The sequence below is a fragment of the Salvelinus fontinalis genome, chromosome 38, assembly GCF_029448725.1.
Source record: "Salvelinus fontinalis isolate EN_2023a chromosome 38, ASM2944872v1, whole genome shotgun sequence".
NCBI classification, from domain to species: Eukaryota; Metazoa; Chordata; class Actinopteri; order Salmoniformes; family Salmonidae; genus Salvelinus; species Salvelinus fontinalis.
The window spans coordinates 5,909,285-5,923,962 of NC_074702.1; the positions used below are offsets into that span (position 1 = coordinate 5,909,285).

Below are 14,678 nucleotides of genomic sequence, written 5' to 3' on the forward strand. Positions count from 1 at the left end.
CTAACCCAACATACCAACACACTCTAACCCAACATACCAACACACTCTAACCCAACATACCAACACACTCTAACCCAACCCAACATACCAACACACTCTAACCCAACATACCAACACACTCTAACCCAACATACCAACACACTCTAACCCAACATACCAACATACTATAACCCAACATACCAACACACTCTAACCCAACATACCAACACACTCTAACCCAACATACCAACATACTATAACCCAACATACCAACACACTCTAACCCAACATACCAACACTCTAACCCAACATACCAACACACTCTAACCCAACATACCAACACTCTAACCCAACATACCAACACACTCTAACCCAACATACCAACACACTCTAACCCAACACACTCTAACCCAACATACCAACACCCATGCATACACACATAACAGAGAACTCAAAAAATGTATCTTCAAAAGTGTCATTTATTAAAAGATTTTATTTTTGTATCATCAATGTAAAAAGTACTCCGAAGAGTAACACAGAGTGACAGCAGAGTAAGAGTGAGAAACAGAGAAGTAGTGAGAGAGAAGGTAAGAGAGGGAGAGAAAGGGATGAACAGATATGAGAGAGAGAAAGGGAAGAGGGCAAAAGTAGTAGAATGTGGCAGAGAGGGAGGGAGTAGAGGGGGAGGATGGAGGATAGAGAGGGGGAGGAGGGAGGGCGGAGGATAGAAAAGGGGAGGAGGGAGGATAGAGAGGTGGAGGAGGGAAGGAGGAGCACAGGGTTGGAGGGAGGGCGAAAGATAGAGAGGGGGAGGAGGAGTAGAGAGGAGGACTAGAGGGGGAGGAGGGAGGGAGGAGTAGAGAGGAGGAGTAGAGGGGGAGGAGGGAGGGAGGAGTAGAGGGGGAGGAGGGAGGGAGGAGTAGAGGGGGAGGGAGGAGTAGAGAGGAGGAGGGAGGAGTAGAGGGGGAGGAGGGAGGGAGGAGTAGAGGGGGAGGAGGGAGGGAGGAGTAGAGGGGGAGGGAGGAGTAGAGGAGGAGGAGGGAGGGAGGAGTAGAGGAGGAATACAGCATCTACTAAGATATAAAAAGGCAGTTGAAATAAACAAGACATATTATTTCTGACCAATCAGCGGTGGTCTCTGCAGTAGAAAACATACATGGAAAAGAGATCACAAAAATCTGTGCAATCAGTTTCTCTGACACAAAACAGCTGTATAAAAAACACAAGTAGGTAGAAGTGGCTCTTAACCACAGGCTCGGGGTCAGGTGTGTTTTCAACCCCTAATGGTAAACGTTAGGATTGGGGGTAGGACAAATCTGATCCTAGACCGGTGGTTAAGAGCAACTTATACCTCAAGCATAAAAACATCCCCCAGCCCCAAGTAAAGATGGTAGGTAGGTAACATGGAGGCTACCAGTGATTGTGTGTTCAGTTGTGGCTCTCCTTGGAGAAAGCTATAGGGAGTATGGATGCAACCATATGAACTTGTTATAGCACTGCTTTACTGGAAGCTCTGCATATAAACAGTTTATTAAGCATAAGTAAACTCTTTGTAAACCATGTATCATGTACACCAGTTATTTCCTCTGGAGCTCAGCTGGTAGAGCATGGTGCTTGCAATGCCAGGATAGTGGGTTTGATTCCAGGGACCACCCATATCTAAAAATGTATGCACGCATGACTAAGTCGCTTTGGATAAAAGGCGTCTGCTAAATGGCATATATTTTATATTTCATTAGTAAATACATGTGTATTAATTATTTGTTATGAGGAATATATCAATCATGTTTTAGTCATATTATGTATAGCAGCTTGCGATGATGGTGCAAAATAAATATTCATACTGCCTCCCTTTCAGCTCTGATCCTCACATGTTTTTCAAGTTTGACGAGCGCCAAGAAGCACACAGGAGATAGTAAGCACTGATCACATCCTCCAGTCAGACCTACATAATCAACTATAAATACACCCCAGAGAAGAGGCAACTGTCAATCTAAACACTGAAATAAATGAGCCACTGTCGTTAGTTCATACAAGGCTATGATGTATAGAATACTGTTGTGTTGTACACATGACCACTGCACAGGTTGGAGTAGAGGTTGCCTTGCTGCTGTGGGATCTGTAGGTAGCTAGTTTTGCCCAACAGACCCCTGGAAGCCAGATAAGAGATTGAAGGCAGGAATTAGGGGTTGTGTCCTGTGTTATCCGACTGATTGTGCACTGTGCTATTAAGAAAGAAAAGCAAACTATCAAAATGTAGTAGAAAATGCTTTGAAAGAATAAAATGCTTTGTTTTTTTGTACACATCCTATTTGGTAAAGGCACAGTAGTCCAATCATCCCCCCAAAATGTGTCCCATCATAACAGTAAAAACCACAAACCGTTGTACAGCAACTTTCCCAAGAGCATCGGTCAACCAATCGGTCAACCAATTGTAAGTTCAAAGAGCGAGAAACACAGCTGCCAATTAATAAATAAAGGTAATAAATAAACGCAGCGTTGTCAAGTCAACATGTGAATAAATAAACAGGATTTATGTCTGTCTCTGTCTGTCTGTGAGTGGACTCTTCTCTCAGGGTGGTCTTTAGAGTCTCTCACTGAGCCATTTAAAGGATTAAGTTGTCCCTAGAAGCTGATCTAAGGTCTGTTTGGTATTCTATCTCCTACCGGTTAGGCATTTGAATTTTGATTTACTGTTTAACAGATAACCCGCTTCACATTTCTCCACACAGAATAAAACACAGTTGTGTTTCATTCGTTTCACAGTCATAATCGATCTTCACCCAAAACACCTTGCATCCGTCTTTACCAACAGATTGTGTCATGTTGGTGGATTGACATTGAAACGATTCTAAACCTCTTTAGACTTCAGTAGAGGTCCCTGCCACGTCCTCTTAGATGTTATTCAGCTCTAGAGGTCATTCAGTAGTCTAATGGCATCTGGCTAATGTGATCATTCCTCACTTCTATCCGTAATGCCTCGGTCTATTGAACTGTCTGTCTGCTGTTATTCACTGGAAGCATCATCTCTGAGGAGATTCCAGGAATATCATTCCAGGAATATAACTATCCTTAATCCCCAAATCTTATCCCACCTGTCCTCCTAACCATCCTCTCCTCGTCACCTCTCACCTCCTTGCCTCCAACCACCTGAAACCCAAATATCCATAAGCCAACAGCGTTTCCATTAAGTTTGCATAGTGGCATTTACCTTTTCTTAAGTGGAGTAAGAGAGTATACCAGACGGTCAATGAGAGATCCAATATTCTATAAACAAGCGATGGGCTTTAAGACGTGCTTACCAACCTTCCCAATCTACAACTACTATTTGTGCAAAAAAATCTGATTGTTATGGAACTGTGATTATGATTCACAAGGACACATTCTGTCCTCATGTAGTAATAACTGTAGTCTCTCAGATATCATTTTCATTAATGGTCCTAATTGCGTTTAGGTAGTTGCAAACGATCCATTATTAAGGAAACACATCAGCACCTAAAACCATGGCTGCAGTCCAAATTCAAATTAGAAAGTGATGATCGGAGAGGCAACGTCCTTAGTGGAAATCTTGACGTTGAGCTAAAAAACAACCAACCTAAAGCTATTCATGTATCTAGCAAGCTAACGTAGCTAGCTAGCTACAGTTATCCATAGCTGGCTAGCTAGTTTTATAGTTTGGTCATTTATTGCAAAACATTTCAGAATTCCCAAAAATATGTTTATGAAGCTAGCTAGGTTTTATAGGCTTCTCACGAAGAGGAGCCAATTTGGCAACGCTAAAATCAATGTCATATATATATATATATATCAAGCTAGAATCATCATTTTGTCTGACAGGCCGAAAATGCAGCCGTGGTGAGTGAAAGTAACATTCGCGGTCACCGGAGTATGATACCTGACTACAATTTGCAATGAATTGTGGGTCATATAAACCCCGCAAGTGATCAAAGTTCTTCACTCGCTCCCTCGAGCTAAATCGAGGGCCGAGGGGGCAACGTTAGTGAATTGGACCTCCACTTAAGATGGCAATCAAACTGCATCCGGTTTCAAAGGGGATTCCCCCAAGGGAAAGTGGCTAGTGCAAGGGCTGAGGGGCTAAAAATAAAGTGTTTGGACTGCAGCCCATTTCTAACCCTGACTCTCCCTATCACAGCAGCTTTAGCATGTTGACGTAGTCACACTAGCCTGCTGGTCGGAGTGTGCTCAGTGCATCAGGTCTATAAAGGGGCGGGGTTAACCCTGCTCTTACACTCCACCCTTTTCAAAGGCTTTGCCGTGATTGAATGAGCCTGGACCCGCCCCTGACAGGTCTTTACGGTCTTTTTCCCAGTCTTCCCGGCAACAGGCTGGCTTTGGCACCCGATTGGCTGCTGCTGGCTTTGGAGGTTGTTGAAGGGCGTGGTAGAAGAGATTACGCTGTCCTGCATTTCTGGACTGCCCCTGGTGGTGGGAGGTGGCATGACAGGCAGCAGCTGTTTCCCCTCCATTGCTTTCCAGGGGGAAAGGATGGGCACTACAAGGACCGAGGTGGGACCGGGCTCAGAACAGAGCCCCGCTTTGTTGCTCGATGACTCTTCATCTCTCTCTTTGCTATCCTCATCTTCCTTTCTCTCATTCTCTTGGTCGCTGGTGGGGTCCTGGGGGTGTGGGGGTACCCCTGAAGTTGCCGAGGGGACGTCTCTCCCCTCCTTCCCCCTCTCCTCTCCTCCACCGCCGTTGAGCCTCTTAAAGAGTACAGGAGGAGGGGTGTCAGAGTCTGTGTCTGACCAACTCAGTCTGCGCTTCTGGAGAGAGACAGAGAGAATGTTGTCAGCCACAACTTATCAACATATTATTGTGTGTGTGCGTGTGAGTGTTTGTGTGTTCTCACCTTCACAGGGATGTGCGACTGGTCTCTGTGCCTGTGTGGGGGGTTGCTGCTGGGGCTGTCCCGGGGGGAGAGGCGAGGGGGGAAGAGGGTAGGGGCGGTAGGTGGGGCCATGGGGGACACCTGTGGAAACCACATCTTCAGCATCGTCTCCACCTGGAGAAGAGTGTTCATATACTTTTCCCTACGGAGGTGGAGATAGAGGGAGGAGAGAATGGAGAGATAGAGCGAGGATAGAGGGAGGAGAGAATGGAGAGATAGAGAGAGAATGGAGAGATAGAGAGAGAATGGAGAGATAGAGAGAGGAGAGAATGGAGAGATAGAGATAGAGGGAGGAGAGAATGGAGAGATAGAGCGAGGATAGAGGGAGGAGAGAATGGAGAGATAGAGAGAGAATGGAGAGATAGAGAGAGAATGGAGAGATAGAGAGAGGAGAGAATGGAGAGATAGAGATAGAGGGAGGAGAGAATGGAGAGATAGAGGGAGGAGATAATGGAGAGATAGAGGGAGGAGAGAATGGAGCGATAGAGAGAGGAGAGAATGGAGAGATAGAGGGAGGAGAGAATGGAGAGATAGAGGGAGGAGAGAATGGAGAGATAGAGAGAGGAGAGAATGGAGAGATAGAGAGAGGAGAGAATGGAGAGATAGAGAGAGGAGAGAATGGAGAGATAGAGAGAGGAGAGAATGGAGAGATAGAGGGAGGAGAGAATGGAGAGATAGAGGGAGGAGAGAATGGAGAGATAGAGATAGAGGGAGGAGAGAATGGAGAGATAGAGGGAGGAGAGAATGGAGAGATAGAGAGAGGAGAGAATGGAGAGATAGAGGGAGGAGAGAATGGAGAGATAGAGGGAGGAGAGAATGGAGAGATAGAGATAGAGGGAGGAGAGAATGGAGAGATAGAGAGAGGAGAGAATGGAGAGATAGAGGGAGGAGAGAATGGAGAGATAGAGATAGAGGGAGGAGAGAATGGAGAGATAGAGGGAGGAGGATTATAAGGTTTAGAAAACAACCCTTCTAAGAATAGCATGGACATTAACATTCCTGTTCTCATCTACTAAACACAGATCCAGACTAAATCCACTTCTCTCTCTAAACATTCAAACTGGACTACATATTATGAAAGCTCTCTTTTTCTGCTGTTGTGACATAATGCTGAAACTGAGTAGTGCAGGGTTGAGTCCAGTACGCACATAAACAGGTGTGTGTGTGTGTGTGGTCTTACCCGATGTTGGGTCTCCGTAAGATCCCTATGATCCTCTGGATGCGGTCCATGGCTGCACTCTGCTGGAAACTACTCAGACCTGTCAATCAAATACATAATCCTCCAGTCAGCATTCACACTGTAACACTGTTTGACACGCTACAGTCAGCACACACACACAGACACCAGACATACACACACACACCAGACATACACACACCAATACGCCTACAGATGAAAACTACAGACACAGTAGCTGCAGACTAGATCAATACAGACTAGATCAATACAGACTAGATCAATACAGGCTGCAGCATCACACATCAGTGTAGGAGAATGGTGCTTACCACGGTCAAATCGTCCCCCCTTCAGTCCATTCAGCAGCTCCAGTAAGGGCCTTACAAACCCCTGCAGCTCAGCACACTGAGAGAGAAAGAGAGAGAGAGAGAGAGAGAGACAGGAGGGATGATTATTAATGGGGTACAGTACTGTGGTCAAGCTGTCTCTGAAGTTGGTTCAGTCTCAAATATCTGTAGGAAGATGAGTTATATATCCCTGTCTTCCATCCCAATCCCTTCATCTCTCTCTGACATTCACCTTCTGGGCAAAGAGCAGGTCTCCCTCTGTCTTCTCTCTTTCCGTCTCGCTTGTTCTCAGTCTCTCAGCTGTGACCCTGGGGTGACCTACAGTAACCTCTGAACCCCGTGACTCCTCCTCCTCGCGGTCAGTGAAGCCGTCACACGCCCACTGGGACTCGGGACTCTCTGCCCCGGCACTCCCGTTGCCCCTGACCATGCCCCCAGTGCCGAGGATGACGGCGGGGGAGCGTTCAGACAGGAAGACATCAGTGTCATCCTCCGCCTGCTCAGAGTGGTTGAACAGGTAGCTGTCACTGGAGCTCAGCGAATCAACAGAGGGCTGGGAGGAAGTGCTGCCCTGTGATTGCATCACTGTGTGATTGGAGAGAGAGGGGGGAAGGGGGGAGAGGCGAGAGAGCAGGGGGGAGTGGGGTAAACAGAGAAAAGATTTAGAATAACTGCCAAGTAACAAAATGTGTCCTCCATGACAACAGCCAAATGACATTGTATATTCAACTGAGAGAAAGAAAAATCCAACCCATATTTATGTTTATTCATTTTCCCTTTTATACTTTAACTATTTGCACATAATATGACATTTCAAATGTCTTTATTATTTTGGAACTTTTGTGAGTGTAATGTTTACTGGTCTTTTTTTTCATTGTTTATTTCACTTTTGTTTATGATCTATTTCACTTGTTTTGGCAATGTAAACATATGTTTCCCAAGTCCATAAAGCCCTTACATTGAAATTGAATTGAAAGAGCGACATTGCTGTGGAAATTGCTATAGGGGAGACATTTTTTTTATCCTACAACCCCAAAATAATAACACCAATTCAAAATGGTGGGTCTACCAGTGGCCTAGTTAAACATGATATAGAGCGTGACTGGGGGTATGCAGTAGGCACACAATGGCAGTGCATGTCTGGCTCCCATTGAGGGCGAGGAGATGGGGAAAGAGAGAGTGAAAGGCGAGGGGGAAGGGTGCGAGTAGAATATGCAGTAGTAGAATCCAATAAGGTAGGCTGGGTCTTTCTCTCTCTGACTCTCTCCTCCTCGGCCTCCAGGGTTCTCTCTCTCTCGCTCCTCCCCTCTTACTCGCTCTTTCTCTCCATCCCCCCTCACTCTGATTCACTCACTATACCACCCCCCTCCTCTCAGTTTTTCTGTCTGCCTCCCATCTCTTCCTCTCTTTTCCTACCCTCTAACCCCCTCCTCTGTAGACAGTACTCCTTCCCCTCCCTCTCTCTCTCCCCCTCTCTAATCTGGGAGTCCCTGTTGGTTTGTGACCTCAGACTACATTAAGAGGGGTAACAAGAGCACACTAGTATCTCCACACACACAAGGTCTAACGCCCACCACCCAAAAATACACACTTTCGTATATACACCCTCCACGCACACAAATGTACACACACACACACAACATACCGTTAAACACCCCCCCCCCCACACACACTGATAAAGTCTCGCCACACACATTCTGCTAGAGCAAACCCTCTGTGATAAAAGTCCCTCTGCAATGTACACACACAAACAAACAAACAAACAAACAAACAAACAAACAAACACACACACACACACACGCACAGACTTATTAATTCACTTCATGGTTTAATAGTCTGTCACAGAAGTTGTGATTTTTATAACTACACACACTCTTGTGTAGTTGTGTATTTTATTCCTCTTGATTTTTTATTATATATTTTTAACTCTGTATTGTTGGGAAAGACTCGTAAGCAAGCATTTCACGGTAAAGTCTACACACGTCATATTCGGCACATGTGACAAATACAATTTGTTTTGATTTTCCACACACACACACACACACACACACACACACACACACACACACACACACACACACACACACACACACACACACACACACACACACACACACACACACAGAGAGACTTATTAATTCACTTCACTGTTTAATAGTCTGTCACAGATTTTGTTATCTTTACAAGAAAAGGACCACAGTACACTTGGGCAACATAATTGTAACAATCCTAACAATCGATTATAACAGATTGATTATAACTATGGCGGCTCTTTCCTGGGACTTGTGCTGTCCCAATTACGCCTATCATTTAGATAGACTTTGTGGGAATGTAAAGATGAATGACTGAATGCATGCCAATATTATGTAATACAAAGACATAACATGGACCAATGGATCAACCCACTGCATCATATGAGCCAAAACTCATACACTCCTCAGCTTTCTTTTCGGTGTGTGTGTGTGTGTGTGTGTGTGTGTGTGTGTGTGTGTGTGTGTGTGTGTGTGTGTGTTGGCCCGGTCCCGTGTAGGTATGTAGGCTGCAGGGGAATTTGACTGTGTCTCAGGTGGTGAGTGTGTGTGTTTGAGGAACGTGATCATGACAAACACAAACATTACAACTGACACAAATGACACTAAGCACAATAATTATACTTATAACGAACACTGACAAATGTAATATATTATGTTAAAGTCTGACGTTGACAAAGGTCTAGCAATTGTTCCATGGTTTTAGAATTAACGCTAGCCTACAGCTCTATAACACTGTAATGCATAAACCATCAACGATGTAACAAATCAGGAGTAGCCTAGCCTACACTAAACACAACGAACGTAATTAAGGAAACGTTGTTTCATGTCTCTGGTATAGCTTATCACAGTCAATTCCGTAAACCGCGCAGGAATGTAGAAATGTAACATTTTAAAGAGAACGCTCACCTGAAATATTGCAACAAAATAACAGCAGTAGAACCAGCCACGGTTGCCAGAAACGGCCTTGATAACGTCTATCTATCTCTGTAGCCCACTTGTCGATATTTGTCTCACACTCGTTGGAACATCAGGTCGGCAGTCTCCTTCCTCTCACGATCGCCGGACCTTCATTGGTTTGCCTCTTTGCTAGTTCTTTCTATCTCCACGGTTTACGAGCTTCAACATGTGCACGGATACACGTGCCCACATTTGTTCGTGCCCTATTGGTTGTTCGTCTGAAGTTACAAACTCCATTGGTGGATCCATGCAGCCAGTGAATTCTTTACTGCCTGCTGATTGGTGGGTCAGCGGGGCACTCAAAGCCCCGCCCATACATGTGGGGCTCGTGGTTAGGGCTGAGTGGGTTGTCTGCTCGTGCCTCAGTCTACTACGGCTGAGCGGTGTAAACACACGCACACGAGCACGCCTTTTTAGGCCTATAGAGTTATTATAATGAATGCCTAGAACAAAAATGAGATATAGTGTATAAAATATTTAGGATAGAGGCGTAGGCCAATATGATGACTAATTTGTACCTGATGGTCTAGTCCTAAATGCTATATTAGGCAGGACTAGGCCTATAACTCTGAATAAACTGGTGGACTAAGGGTTCTGTCAATACGCGGCACCATTCAAGGTCACCCCTCACACCGGGTCTGGAACAGAGTTCTGTTCTCTTCGTTCTGATCTAGAGAAACCACAAGTCATTATCAACGTGTGAAATAGGCTACCTCAGGAACAGAGAGGAGAAAGAAGATCATATTGATACTGTTATTATGGGCTGCGGCAGCCTGTAGAATCCATGCATACAGCTAAACATTAACCCAATTAACCCAATGTGTATTTGTGTATTTTATTCCTCTTGATTTTTTATTATATATATTTTTTTTTACTCTGCAATGTTGGGAAAGACTCGTAAGCAAGCAGTTCACTCGTATTCGGCACATGTAAAAAATGCAATTTGTTTTTATTAGATTGATTTGACACAGAGGCATATAGCATACGGTGCTTAGGGACCTAAAGCTTTCCATCCCCTCATACATACAGCTAAACATTAACCCAATGACCCTCCTCTTCACCATGCAACACACATACGCTCACACGCAAACACACACACACACACACACACACACACACACACACACACACACACACACACACACACACACACACACACACACACACACACACACACACACACACACACACACACACACACACACACACACACACACACACAACAATAATGTATAGGCTACTCTTGATTTAATAAAGGTGTTAATTGCTTTGATGTGAAACAGGAACTAATTTCAGATTTGCTGTTTTTTTCTGGGTGTGTATATAGTGTATAGCATATAGTATATGTAGTGTTAGGTTACTTCCTCTCCCCATACATCCAGCTCACAATGAACTCAGCAACACTCCTCTTCAACATGCGACATACATAACCTGGCCATTTCCCATTCACTGTCCCTGTTGGCGAAAACCTGGCCATCTATCATCATAGGACAGAAATGTATGAGCTACTTTTTATTTAATAATATCTTAATTGGTTTGATGTGAAACAGGGATCACTTTCAGATTTGCTGGTGTTTTTCTGAGCATTACAGTACCAGGCAAAAGTTTGGACACACCTACTCATTCAATGTTTTTTCTTTATTTGTACTATTTTCTACATTGTAAAATAATAGTGAATACATCAAAACTATGAAATAACACATATGGAATCATGTAGTAACCAAAAAATCTTATATTTGAGCTTCTTCAAAGTAGCCAACCTTTGCCTTGATGACAGCTTTGCACACTTTTGGCATTTATGATGGTGGGTTATTGGGTGGTTATATATAGGATACCGTGAGGTCCTAAGTCGATACAAGGCCTTTCCTCCCCCATACATTCCAAAGCAGAATGAACTCAGTGATCCTCCCCTTCACAGGGTTCACTGGTGCTGACGAGTACGACCACCCACTACCTGTCCCGATCTCTCTCTCTCTTAATTCAATTCAATTCAAAGGGCTTTATTGGCATGGGAAACATATGTTTACATAGCCAAAGCAAGTGAAATAGATAATAAACAAAAGTGAAATAAACAATATAAAATTAACAGTAAACTTTACACTCACCAAAGTTCAAAAGGAATATAGACATTTCAAATATCATATTATGGCTATGTACAGTGTTGTAACAATGTGCAAATAAAGTACTAAAAGGAAAATCTCTCTACCCTTCCCCTTCCCCCCCTTCCCCCTTCCCTTTCCCCCTCTCTACCCTTCCCCTTCCCCCTCTCCACCCTTCCCTTTCCCCCTTTCTACCCTTTCCCTTCCCCCCCTCCACCCATCCCCTTCCCCCTCTCTACCCTTCCCCTTCCCCCTCTCCACCCTCCCTTTTCCCCTCTCCACCCTTACCCTTCCCCCCTCCACCCTTCCCCTTCCCCCTCTCCACCCTTCCCTTTCCCCCTCTCCACCCTTCCCCTTCCCCCTCCCCCTCTCTACCCTTCCCCTTCCCCCTCTCCACCCTTCCCCTTCCCCTTCCCCCTCTCCACCCTTCCCTTTCCCCCTCTCTACCCTTACCCTTCCCCCTCCCCCTCTCTACCCTTCCCCTTCCCCCTCTCCACCCTTCCCCCTCTCTACCCTTCCCCTTCCCCCTCTCTACCCTTCCCCTTCCCCCTCTCCACCCTTCCCCCTCTCTACCCATCCCCTTCCCCCTCTCCACCCTTCCCCCTCTCTACCTTTCCCCTTCCTCCTCTCTACCCTTCCCTTTCCCCCTCTCTACCCATCCCGCTCTCTACCATCCTCCTCTCCACCCTTACCCCTCTCTACCCACCAACCTCTCCACCCTTCTGCCCCTTTACCCATCCCCCTCTCCACCCTTCCCCCTCTCTACCCTTCTCCTTCCCCCTCTCTACCCTTCTCCTTCCCCCTCTCCACCCTTCCCCCTCTCTACCCTTCTCCTTCCCCCTCTCTACCCTTCCCCTTCCTCCTCTCTACCCTTCCCCTTCCCCCTCTCTACCCATCCCGCTCTCTACCATCCTCCTCTCCACCCTTCCGCCCCTTTACCCATCCCCCTCTCCACCCTTCCCCCTCTCTACCCATCCCCCTCTCCACCCATCCCCCTCTCTACCCATTCCCCTCTCCACCCATCCCCCTCTCTACCCATCCCCCTCTCAACCCTTCCCCCTCTCCATCCATCCCCTTCTCTACCCATCCCCCTCTCCACCCATCCCCCTCTCAACCCTTCCCCCTCTCCACCCATCCCCTTCTCTACCCATTCCCCTCTCCACCCATCCCCCTCTCTACCCATCCCCCTCTCAACCCTTCCCCCTCTCCACCCATCCCCTTCTCTACCCATCCCCCTCTCCACCCATCCCCCTCTCCACCCATCCCCCTCTCTACCCATCCCCCTCTCCACCCTTCCCCCATATCTAGGGTCTGTGTGTTTTTTGGCATTCTCAACCGGGGGCAGTGAGTTCCAATAGGCTCTACAGACCTTGAGTCGGAGCCTCGCTAGCTGCTGATGACTGATTGTGTGAAAGTTCATTAACATAGTAGAGAGGAGTTACAGAAGCGTTTCTTGGATAAATGTTCTTTAGCTGGGTGCTATGCCAGAAAGTGATCAGTGATATCAGATCAGTCAATTTGAAAATCTTTGATATAATCTAATCTTTTTCTATTTTGAGATGACTGGGTGGCTGACAGGAGGGAAAAAGCCAGGGTGAAAAATGACAGGACAACTGGTTGAGTGACAGGTGCTCTCCCTGTGATATGAGCGTTCCAGTGTAGTAAAGCTGGTGTAAATAAAGGGTTCTGTAGGCCTATACAATGTGTATTAATGGTATAAGTAATGGAGAAGAGAACAGGTATGGGTGAAATACAAGCTTACTGTGACTCATGGGAACTAACATACGCCAGAGGGTCAGAGCTTGAGAAGTAAACTAGAAAGACTGGAACCTAGAAAACTTCCTTGGTTAGAAAAGGCTGAGACGCCATGACAGTAGAACGTTGATGCACGTAGGTGTCACATTTTGGGTGCGATGAGTTTAGGTCCGTTGTTGTTGTAAAAGGTCTGGCTAAAGGATATGTGTGGTAAAGGTGTGGTGGGTGTCAGGGGTGGGCTGGCCATCCGGCATTTCGGCAAATGCCAGAGGAGCTGGTCCATTTTTTGCCCAGTGGGACTATCGAACTTGTTTTTTATCTGGCTAATAATAAGGGCCTCAAGGGAACAAATGGGCCGTTGTGTTAGAAATGCAAGGGTCTATTTCTGGTCCTAGTCCACCCCTGGTGGGTGTCTGTAGGTAGAACTAGAGGACAGGTCAGTGAGGGCAGAAACAGCTCAGACACCATCACAGTAAACTGATATACCTGAGGGGTATTACAAAGAAGAATCAATGAGTTAGCCAGCTAACTCATGACTGTTGATTTTCTGGTTTATTAAGAAATCTAAACTTAGATATGTGTTTTTTGTTGTTGAGTCAATTCAACCATTCCCATTTCAACCTTATCTGTCTAAAAAATATAAAGTTATGCTTTCTATAAACCCCTCTGAGGATATATCACAAGGGTCTGTGTGCTTTCTGGCATTCTCAACCAGAGGCAGGGGGTTTCTCTTGACACTGACAGTTGGCCTAGAAGGTTTCTGTAGGCTCACCCTCAGCAATTCATCCGGGATACAGCTAATTCAACCTAGCTTCGGACGTGGGAACACCGCTCAGGCGTCTTTTTACGTCTGCTATGTTAGGTTACTATAGGCTTTACAGACCCTGAGCAGGGGCCTTGCTAGCTGCTGATGACTGATTGTGTGAAAGTTCAATAACATAGTAGAGAGACTAGTTACAGATGTAGGATCTTAATTTGATCACCCCGTTGCAGGAGAAATTTCCTGCAATTCCACTTTAACAATTCAGACTTGATTTTCCCTTACCAAAAATGTATCAACCCCTACAAAAATGTCCATTAATTATAATCCACATAATAATTCACATTTGCTGTTGCTGCAGGATTATTTTCCTGCTGTAACAAACCTGCTCAAATGAAGACCCTACCTGTGTTTCTTGGTTAAATGCTTTGGCTGGGTGCTATGCAAAAAAAAGAATAAATGATATCGGATCAGTCAATTTGAAATAATCTCATATTTTTCTATTTTGGGATAAGGATGACAGGAGGGAGAAAGGCAGAGTCAAAGGTGACAGGACAACTGGTTAAATGACAGGTGCTCTCCCTGTGGCGGAAATGAGAGTTCCAGTGTAATAACTAGAAAGACTGGAACCTGGAAAACTTCCTTGGTTAGAAAAGGCTGAG

The 14,678-nt window shown here is 45.6% G+C and overlaps 1 protein-coding gene across 2 annotated transcripts; it reads right to left on the reverse strand.

The window, feature by feature from the left end:
* Nucleotides 1–454: 454 nt before the first annotated feature.
* LOC129837426 (uncharacterized) lies at nt 455–9,576 on the reverse strand. 2 transcript variants are annotated; one of them, XR_008756716.1, is made up of 7 exons: nt 9,352–9,576; nt 6,645–6,997; nt 6,395–6,470; nt 6,069–6,147; nt 4,850–5,030; nt 1,331–4,763; nt 455–1,221 (listed from the first exon to the last, which is right to left on the reverse strand). XR_008756716.1 is itself a non-coding variant. In XM_055903575.1 (6 exons), exons 2-6 carry the CDS (start codon nt 6,993–6,995, stop codon nt 4,197–4,199), a joined length of 1,254 nt encoding a protein of 417 aa, XP_055759550.1. In that variant the 5' UTR covers nt 6,996–6,997; nt 9,352–9,576; the 3' UTR covers nt 455–4,196. The 2 variants fall into 2 exon arrangements, 1 of the variants encoding a protein (XP_055759550.1); XM_055903575.1 differs by having other exon boundaries at nt 455–4,763.
* Nucleotides 9,577–14,678: the final 5,102 nt, after the last annotated feature.

Excerpts from the sequence above, each read along its gene's own strand:
- LOC129837426 (XM_055903575.1), bottom strand. The coding sequence starts at position 6,995 with ATGCAATCACAGGGCAGCACTTCCTCCCAGCCCTCTGTTGATTCGCTG. Across the intron at positions 6,471-6,644 it reads ACCTGCTCTTTGCCCAGAAG|TGTGCTGAGCTGCAGGGGTT; the intron begins GTGAATGTCAGA and ends TTTCTCTCTCAG. Across the intron at positions 5,031-6,068 it reads TTACGGAGACCCAACATCGG|GGAAAAGTATATGAACACTC; the intron begins GTAAGACCACAC and ends CCACCTCCGTAG.